This window comes from Diadema setosum, chromosome 14 (assembly GCF_964275005.1).
Source record: "Diadema setosum chromosome 14, eeDiaSeto1, whole genome shotgun sequence".
Lineage (NCBI taxonomy): Eukaryota > Metazoa > Echinodermata > Echinoidea > Diadematoida > Diadematidae > Diadema > Diadema setosum.
In genome coordinates this window covers 36,704,430-36,714,724 of record NC_092698.1, presented here as the reverse complement: position 1 = coordinate 36,714,724, position 10,295 = coordinate 36,704,430, and the positions used below count along the sequence as shown (strand labels likewise).

Below are 10,295 nucleotides of genomic sequence, written 5' to 3'. Positions count from 1 at the left end.
ACATTTTGGGGAAACATTGCAACATGAATGTGTGCCTGCCATCAAAGTCTGATTGGAGTTTGTGAAATTCTAGTTTGTGTTTGAAATATATGTGCTATTTTTCTTCATGTAATTGAATTTTCTTCATGTACTTGAGAGCTATCAGGTGGCTGCAAGGCTGCAGTTTATGTCACATCAGGCTTCTTTGGGTGGTTTGTGTATCTTCTTTTTTTTTTTTTTTTTTTGGTCATTGTTATTCATAAACATTATCAAGTGTTGATTATTTCATTCACCTCATCTGTTTCCATAAGGATTTTAAATGCAAAGTTTTTGTGCAGTACACTCTTTCTGTACCAACCCACCTGATACTAGCAAAACACACATGGTGGTCCTTGCTTTGTTTGTTTGTCTTTTCATTTCATCAGGTTATGAAAACAATATAAGAGCACACAAAACAAGATTAGTTTTTATATACACTAATACTTGTAGGTTTATTTCAAAGCCCACAGTACTTCTAAAGAGCTCAATCAAACTATATTATTGTTTTCAGTCTTTATGATGATTTTGCACTAATACAGACCAAAGCGGTGGGACCATGTACCAATTCCAGGCTTTTATCTGGTCTGTATTTGTTTGAGTTTGGAAAGATGACATCTCATTGAACTTTTGTCTAATTTGTTGAATTTCATTGGTATTTGTTTGTCTTGTAATTTTGATTTGCTTATTTATTAACATAACTTTGTTTTCTTTTGCTTTAGGGTGTATTTAAGGCATTAAAGCAGAAAACCTGATTTGGTAGCAGTTGAAATGACAACAATTCTTGTGCTGATTTAGTTCAGAAGTCACAGCTCATGCAAGTAAATCAAAAGTATGACAACCACTTCTGGTGTACAGAGTGTTTTATGTGTCTTATATACAAGAAGTTTGATTGGATAGTCATATCTGAATAAATCACAAACTTTTTCCTGTGTGGTCATTGTTTTGACCATCCATTTTTTACTATCTCCTTGAGTTCACAACTAGTTATGTTGCATTTCATGAGAATCTGTGTTAGATAACAATTATTGAAAGGTGACATTGTACTGTACTCTTTTCTTTGTAAAGTTAATGTCACAGGTGCATTTATAAAGACAGACTTGTTAGTGATATGTGTGCTTGCATGCTAGATACATGTATGAGTACATACAGTCACATAAAACCTGAAAAAGACTGATTTTGTGGGGAGGGGGTATTTTGTTGTTTTTCTTTTTTTTAAGGAAACAACTCACACACATACAAAAAAGAAAAAGAAAAGAAAATCATGCCTTTGCTCTAATGGCTTCTTTTTATATCACAGTCTTCCAAAGCAAGACATGACTTTGGAACACATACATGAAGGTTAGGGTCATTTTAGTGATCATTTACATGGAATACATTCTTATCAACAAACACATGTGTATTTTAACCCTAATCAGGCTGGGCTCGTACTGGGGTGTGGAATCTGCCCCCCCCCCCAGATCTCGCCTATGGAACGCGTAATCGCGTCGAAAATCGGCACACGCGACGCCCGCGACGTATACTACCAAAATGTATGGTTGCTTTCTCCGCAAATTTTTTCTTATATTTTGTATTAATTAATTATTGTAATTTATGCATAAAATCAGTTTGGGGCTCTAAATCACTTATTAATGCTCTAATTAAGCTAATTTCTTTTTTAAAATGTTTCTTGTATCATTCTCCTGAGACATAGGATAAAAAAAAAATCTGTATCGAAATTAATTTCTTATGTATTTGATTGTTTTTTGAATTTCTTATGTATTGTTTTTCGACCTTTAGTTTTTGTTTGTTTTTTGGCCAAAATTTGTCACAGACATTTTTTGAAGCTTTATTATGCTAAAATAAATTAATTTCATCCATTCTAAGTCAAGATATGAATTTTTATGTGAATTAATTGAAAAAACCCAATTTGCTTTGGATTTGTACACAAAATCACGTTTTGGAGCAATTTTGGGGTTGACAAATTTTTTTCGAACGGGCGTCGTGTCAAAACGGTACGCACGGGCGCAACAAATTTGGTCTCAAAAGTTGCGCGATACTTGAAAGAAAAAAGTCATGAAACATCGCAGCGGGAGCTTATCGCGCTGCGAAGATATTGCGCAAAACGTCGAGGGGAGGCGGATTCCGCCCCCCCCCCCCCCAGCCTGATTAGGGTTAAAAGACTTTATTGGCTGTAGGCAACTTTCAATAGTTGTGATACTTTCAGACCTGCTGTGTACCAGTTACATGTACATGTACAAGGGAAAATGATGCATTCATTTAGTTTTTTTCCACCATGTGGAAATTTTAGGATTTCTTGCTTTATTTTACTGATAGTAAATTGGGAACAGAGAAGTTTACCTGGGCTGCTGACAGAAATTTTCACTTCATGTTGATATGTGCTCATCTTTGTGAATATCCATAATTGCTTACTACTGATACTCGTGTATAACACATATATTAAAATGATTTATGTCTATTCTGCCCACTATCTGTAATAGCTTTTGATTGTTGCCAGTATTATTTTCATACAATTATGTTACAGTCGAACATAATGTAATTTAGACAGTAGAAGAAAACACAGTTGGAAATAATGACTTCAGCATCATTTAATGTTTACATTGAATCTTCTGTCCAAATGAGATACAGAACTTTGTAGAGACGGACTCATGCAGGCCATTGACTCACGCATACTTCTGTATCCAGGAATGCCTTTTTTAGTCACTTTGTGGAAAATGAAGTAAATTGTCACATTTGCAGGTAGGCTATCATTCCGAGACATAAATTCCTGCTGAAGATTATGTGCCTATAAAGCATGAGTAGAGGAATGATCTAGCAATTTCTTTTTGTGGTGAAGTACATGTATATGTGTGTCAGAATTGAGAAATGTGTCCACTCTGTAGTGTGGTTAATTCTTTGGTGTGAAAAAACTGTATCAGTTTAACATGATTGTCATTTTCGCAGAGTGGAGAAATGAATGTAATTAAGTTTTGCAGAATAAGATTTATTTCATCAGGGGGTGTAATCGTTGGATCATATTCATTTTTCCTAGAGTTATTTACTCTGTATGTAGTATTTTGGCCAAGCTAGACATTTCTGTGAGTGGATCTGGTGCAATTCTTTTGAGATTTTGCTTGATGAGGCTCTGCTAAATTTCAGATTCTTCAATGCCCCAACATTCTCGACATTTTTTGTATGTGTACATAGATGGTGAAGTCTTTTTCTTTCTTCATAACAGTTGCTAGAATTTGTCTTAGTAGATTTTGTGCACAAGGATTACTGTATTGTTCTCACCTCTTCTGTGTGATAGTCTACACAGATGAGGGAGTGCACATTGCACACTGCACATTGCAGTGCAGTGTCAAATAATCCTAATCAAATTTATGTTTGTCATGTGGACATTGCTTGTAATTTATTCAGATCAATTTTCATTCCTGATGGTCTTGATATACATTTTAGTCAGTTACACCAATTTTTGATGGATGTAAAAAAATATTTAGTTTTAGATACATGTATGTGGAAGAAGGAATTACTTGATGTTAATTTTTTCAAATGCATTCTGGAGATAGCATTTAAAGTGGAGTATTTGTCTTACCCGTTTCTGTGCCTACATCTGCTGGTCTGTCCATTCTTTTTTTTTTTTTATGATTACCCAATATCAACCTGATCATATTCAATTGTGCAACTCACAACCTGTTTTTAAAATCTTACAGAGATGAACTGAACAGATTTTGGGATTATGAGGTCAAAGTAAGGGCCAAGGCAAGGGTTATGGTAAGGGTTGTATCAGCAACATAATAATTCACACATTAACTCTCGATACATTTTACAAATTTCAGTCACACTTGGTACAAGCCTATGAAAAGCCAGGGGTTCATTCTTTGAGTTGTTTTCATTTAGATCTGGTTGTGGTCAATTTCAAAGGATTGAATTGTGCTGGTTTTGTAAAAACATTTAACTTGTGATTGTTCGTGCTGTGAAGGATAACCTTTTAAAATCATTCTGGGCATGACTTGCAGAAGGTCTTTGGCTAAAGGTCAAGGTTATATGCATGTATTGAGATTATTTCATCTAGGTATAATGTCAGAAGTGCAGTTTTGTTGAAAGGGAAGGGGGATTTTAGACCACAATTTCCACTTGTTTGATTGTGAGATGACTTTGTCATTGTTTAGGAGTTACATTGTACAAGTTAGGAATAAAAAAATAAATAAAATCATTAGCCACCAGAGAAGAAAAATGGAATACACTTCGCCCAGATACAATTGTAGACCACACTTATCAAAATGAAATGACTTTTGACAGACTTTTTCGAGTTAGGTTTCTTTCTGTGTAGAATTCATGTAGCCTAGCAGTTCTTCAGATCTTCTAGAAGTGAAGGGGGAAAAAAGGAACATCATTTGTAGTACATGCATGCACTTGAGTTGCACATTTAACAAAAATGATGTAACTGTTTGTATGATAGAAGTGTTGAAATGTCAGTAGTAGAAATAATATGTCCATTCTCTTTTTTTTTTTTTTCGAAATAAAATGCATATTGAAAATTTACATGTCTATCTCTCTAATCCAATTGAATTGATCCATGTCATATCATGCCATACCTTTGACAAAATCCTACCATGCAAGGTACCCATTATATCTTTGTGATTTCGATGTCAGTTATGGAAAAGAGATTATGAATAATCTCTGATAGCTTGCATACCCATGAGTTCTATACTTTTCCTATCATTTTTTTATGTACAGTGAAACCATTGTAAAGAGCCCACTCCCAAAAAAGTACCACTTTTAATGAAATGAATTTGGTGGCCCCGATTTTCCGTTACTTGTGGTGTATTTAGCTGGTCTCTTTTTCAGTACATTTACGAGGTACTAGTTAAACAACAGGAAAAATTAGTGATCCCAGCAACCTTGTTAGAACATGGATTCCCTGTACTGATCTACAGTATTCGTAAATCACCTTCATTTTTTAGTCATAGCTGGCACATAGTGTGTGGTAGCACAGCTAATCAGAAGTAATCAGGTCCTAGCACAATATATAGCACAATATATATATATATATATATATATATATATTTTTTTTTTTTTTTTTTTTTTTTTTTTTTTTTTTTAAGATAATTAAGCAACAATGTAAAGAAAGAAATACAAACATTACAGAGAAATCAAAGAAAGTATTGGATATGATACATTTTTATTTTACTTTCACATGTAGACATGATCACATCATATACATTGTTTCTTTCTTATCTTTTTAAAGTACAGACACAAGTCACTTTAATTAATTAAAAATCTACATCTCAATGATTAAATTTTGATAAATGTATTTCCATACATACAACTATTTGCATAACAGTAGATGAACTGTGATTATTACATGATAATGAAACAAATCTGTTGTCTTGTAAATAGCAACTTTTTGTCACCAGGCATAGGGAGACCCTTTGTCATCTTTATGCAGAAAGTTAATGCATTCAGCATTGTACTCTACATTTTGCCTAAGGTCTGATGAGACAACCTAACCATAATATACCTGTAATTATTTTGCACTGAGAGTACATATAAAAGACTCAATTGATTTCTGTGTACCCATTTGTGATTTGCCCCATCACATTACTTCCAGGAAATAAAGTTACATGAACCAAGACATGAACAAATTCTTCATAGTTGTGTAGCTAAACTTCCACTGTGAAGAGGGCTACGTAAAAGTAATCAGTGATACCACTTCATTCTACATTTCCAGCCGATTTTTTTCTTTTCTAGTGGCATGAAGGAAGTAAGTACACCTAAAATTGGCAGAATCACGGTCAAAATACTATGAAACTCGATACAGTACGGTGCATCATTCTTTCTGGACTTCCTTTAGTTGTGAGAAGTCACAGTAGGACCATGCTGAAAAATAAGCTGCTTTTCCCAAAAAACCACAGAAAAAGTCCTGTTCCACTTTCCTATTAAAATCTTATATAGATGCAATTGCTGACAATAAATCAGATCAGGTCCCCTGTGTGAACAGGGCACAACATAAGACCAAATACAGCTGAAATCTTTCAGAGAATGTACATTGTGATGTCATAGTGCACACTTTCAACTTTTGAAATTCTTTTTTACGACACATGTACATAATGATCATCAACAAACAATGCATAATGATCATCAACAGACAATGTTGATGTCCTAGCCTGCCTTTCAAATAATCTCAAATTCTGCACTGAAGAAGTATAATATAATCTTAATAATAATGCAGAGCAAAGACATCAAGATTTCCAGCAGTGATATTTGACAATGTACTATTTATGTTATGCTCCTAATGACTTCACCTAAATGAACTACACTAATCATTACACCTAATCATTAAGCCTACTAATGGTAAATGGTGTAACATGATTATCAAGGCATATATGAGTGTGGGGGAACAAATGATCTTAAATGATAATTTTCTGATCACTGTGACAGTGAACTTACTGAAAGACTTGAAAAATGGAGGGATTCACCAATTGGACGGAAGTCAGGATGAAAGAACAATTTGAAATATGTACATGCATCATAACCTGATAATTCTTAGCTACAAATCGCATAATGATGATGGCATATAGTTTATACAATCATACCTTCCATACAAATATAATTATTAAGACAATCTTCTTGGTTCTCAACTTGGTTCAAGACCTAACTCACAGGACAACATCACACTTTCACATCATGGTCTTCACCTGGCATTCAGGCATGCATTCAATCACAACATTTGTGACCCGCTACAACAAAAGGATCCAAAAGTCGGGGAAGGACAATTTTTTGAAAATGGCATGACATTATTCCCTTACTCTTCTTCTTTAATTTCATATATAGCACAACTCATAAAAGTACTTGGTTGCGGAGATATCGATGATTTTATTAGCGCATGTCAAGTAGTTGAGGAAATCAGAGTTTCGAGAAAAACGCCCTCAAAGTTTTCCTTCCGACGCTATCATGATCAAGGGAAGACAAGACAGTTTTCACCGCTTGACAATAGAAGGCATGCTCCTAGCGATCTCCGCGATGTTCATTCAAACTTATCGGCAGCGGTCTACGCACGACCAATCAGTAATCAAGATGCCACGCACTGACCAATAAGATCACTCCCTTGTTGCTAGGGGCAGAGTTTAGCTGCGGTGCTAAATCCAAATCTTCAGACACTTTTCCGTTACGTTGAAAGTCTGAAAATCATGGCCCAGAAAAACGCTGATTTCTTGCCTTTCCTTTAATCATTTAGCTTCGAAATTTTGGCTGATGATAGACAAAACATTAGACTACAAAATTATGCCAAGAACAGAAATCTGATTGTTTTGACCAATTTTGATGATGTGACTTCAAACTCGACTTTCTTGGCTCAGAGGTCAGCGACTTTAGGATCCTTTTGTTGTAGCGGGTCACATTTGTATTCCCCATGGCTGTACGGTAATCATTTAACATGACCTTATACTACAAGTATAATCTGGAACAATCATGGTCCAGATATGAAGGGTTTGTTTGCAAAAACCGATAAGTCCATTTTTGAAAGTTTTGAAGTACGATCTTTGTCATAAAGTACAAAATAATACCTTTTAAATGATAAATTGGTCACTACATATAAAGGTATATTTTTAAAGTTATGGTCAAAAGAAGCAAAAATTTTCTCATTATTCTCTTTATTTTTCTTGACCTTTAATCGCAAATATCTCCATTTGGCAAATACGGACTTATTGGTTTTTGCAAACAAACTCTTCATATGTAACACATCTTCCTGTATGTACATTTGTAGATACTATTGAGAGCTTGTTTCTCTACCCTCCTTTGCATTACATGCCTGAGGTACCTGTCTTCAACAAGATGAAAGATAAAGCTATACAATCTTGCCACAATCTGCAGAAATACAGACAAACAAATGGATGAAAATGTACTGTATGTCTATCCATATCACACAAATTTTCACCATGCTGCATCATTACATATTTGAAACATTGAAGTATCTCCACAAAGTGGTTAAGTTAGTGCAAGTTAATTCATGGCAATCTGACCTTAAATGTCAAAACATGATCATGCAAGGCATTACTGGTACGATCATACATGACCAGATCACTTGGACTGTGCAGTCCATGTATTACATAACTATTGCAACTGTCCACAACACAAATTAACACAGAACACCTACATACAGCTAAAAAGTTTCTTGTTGCATATCTTGACACATACACTGTATCATGGCAAAATAATTTAGGAAATTTATGCACCACTGAATGCAAGATTCTGCAAAGATAAACATGACACATCACTATTGCACAATGAAACAAGAAACAATGCACCACAGGACAGGTTCACACATATTAACACCACCCCACACCTGATAACACAGAATTAAATTACATGTACCCTGAATATCACCTGTACCTCATATTGTTTGTGATATTGTTATATGAATATTTCTTGTCAAGAAAAGAAGATGCCTCAACTGACACAGGAAATTTATTTCCAACATGAATTTTGAGCACAGCTCACATTAAATACCATTTACACATTTTACAGTATTTGAAAATATGGTGGTACAGAAAGCAGTCTGGTATTTTCCTTAGAAAGTATAACCCATAATGACAGCATAGGTTTCCTTACACTCCAATACAAGGTCAACCATAAACTACAGACCATTCATGGAATTGGAGCACACAAGTGAACTAATACCTGTTGACTATCTAATACACGGTACATTTTGTGGTGTCTCTGTTTTCACAAATTTCACGTCAACTGATAATTGTGAAATGAGCAATAAATTCACATTAATATTGCCTTCCATGACAAAAATGATGTATAATTATTATAAAAGGTGGGAATAGTACTTTTTCCTTACACCATCAACTTGGGTCTCGATCATGAACCCAACCATTGGAAATTGTCTTAAAAGTCCCAATCACAAATATAAGCTGTATACAGTACTGGTATTTGTGTGAAGATGATAATCAACAGGTATAGATGTGAAAGTTGTACATGTATTGTGAAACTCATTTATTACGTATCGAAGAGGATTTTGGAGCTGTACCCTTCTCTTGAGAAATCTACAGTCTCCATTATCATACCACAGACAAATAAGCATTCAGAATTATGGCACAAGACATCATTCATTCAACATACAAACAAGGCTTGGAAAAAAAATACACACAATCCAGCAGTGTGGAATGTATAACTTTGCATTGAAATTGTGCATACCGGTGGTACACTTTGTCATTTAATCCAAAGGATGAGATGGACGGATGAATTATTGAATAAACAAATGCAAACGCTGGATATTTTTAACCATCCACAGGTTTCATCTGTACACAGCCTTGCTTCTTTTTAATTGCATTTTCAGCGCATTTCAAATATAACATAAATTCAGAAAATTCACACAATAATGTCATATTTACAAATTATGGATGGATAGAGGCTCAAAAGACATGGATTGGTGGATAGATGAATCAAAATTTCTCATTTGCATACACTGTAGTCTTTATTTCACAGATTTTTTTACTCCCTCATGTGCTCAGTAATAATCTCAGAGCTTTTATTCACACACGAAATCTTGTGTCTGCTACCTGAGTGTTTGTGTGTGCATGTGATTTCTGCTTTCAACATAGTATACTGCAATGAAGATCATGTCACTGTTTAATCAAGGAATACAGTGTGAATGAGTGAATCTAATCGTGGATCAGATTGATAGATGGATGGATGGATGATTGGATGAGTGAACAGGTGGATGAAGAGATAATTATTCACATGATGCAACTTTCCACTGACACACTGTGTAGTCTTTGCTCCCAGCTGTCAGGAGACACTGGCCCAAAGCAGACGCAAACCGCACGCACACGCTGCAGTGTGGATGGGCAACAAACTGCTTTGACTGAGCCTATAGATCAGATAAGAGAAAAAGAAATGTTGTGCTAAAATTTTCCTAGATGAATGGCATTCTTGACATCGAAATTGGAGGGTAAATATTAAGGCAATTATTCCATAATAGAGCACAAACAGAACATACTTCTTCTCGTTGACTTTGAATGTTGATGTGGGTTTAACTTATCATAGTCAATGGCAGTAAAAGACAAATGTAACTTACGCAACAAAATAGCAGCTTACTGTACCTTAAATCATGCAATGTAAAGAACAGAGCTGCTCTGTCAGAACAATTTTCTAGTAAGATTTTAGTACCATCAGTGATATATGCAGTTTAAACATGAATGAAAGAAAAAGCATATATGGATTTGCCACCAGTCTGCAACATTTGCTTTTTTCTTTCTTTTTTAAGATCAATTTTATTAGTGCCTTAAGTA

The 10,295-nt window shown here is 34.8% G+C and overlaps 1 protein-coding gene across 1 annotated transcript in view; it reads right to left on the bottom strand.

Annotated features, from left to right (window-relative positions):
• Window positions 1-9,711: 9,711 nt before the first annotated feature.
• LOC140238325 (uncharacterized) overlaps window positions 9,712-10,295 on the bottom strand; it is a 39,337-nt gene continuing 38,753 nt past the window's right edge. The window contains exon 28 of the mRNA XM_072318259.1: window positions 9,712-9,874. Within this exon, the coding sequence (XP_072174360.1) occupies window positions 9,737-9,874 (138 nt within the window). The 3' untranslated portion in view covers window positions 9,712-9,736. The remainder of the gene's footprint in view (window positions 9,875-10,295) is intronic.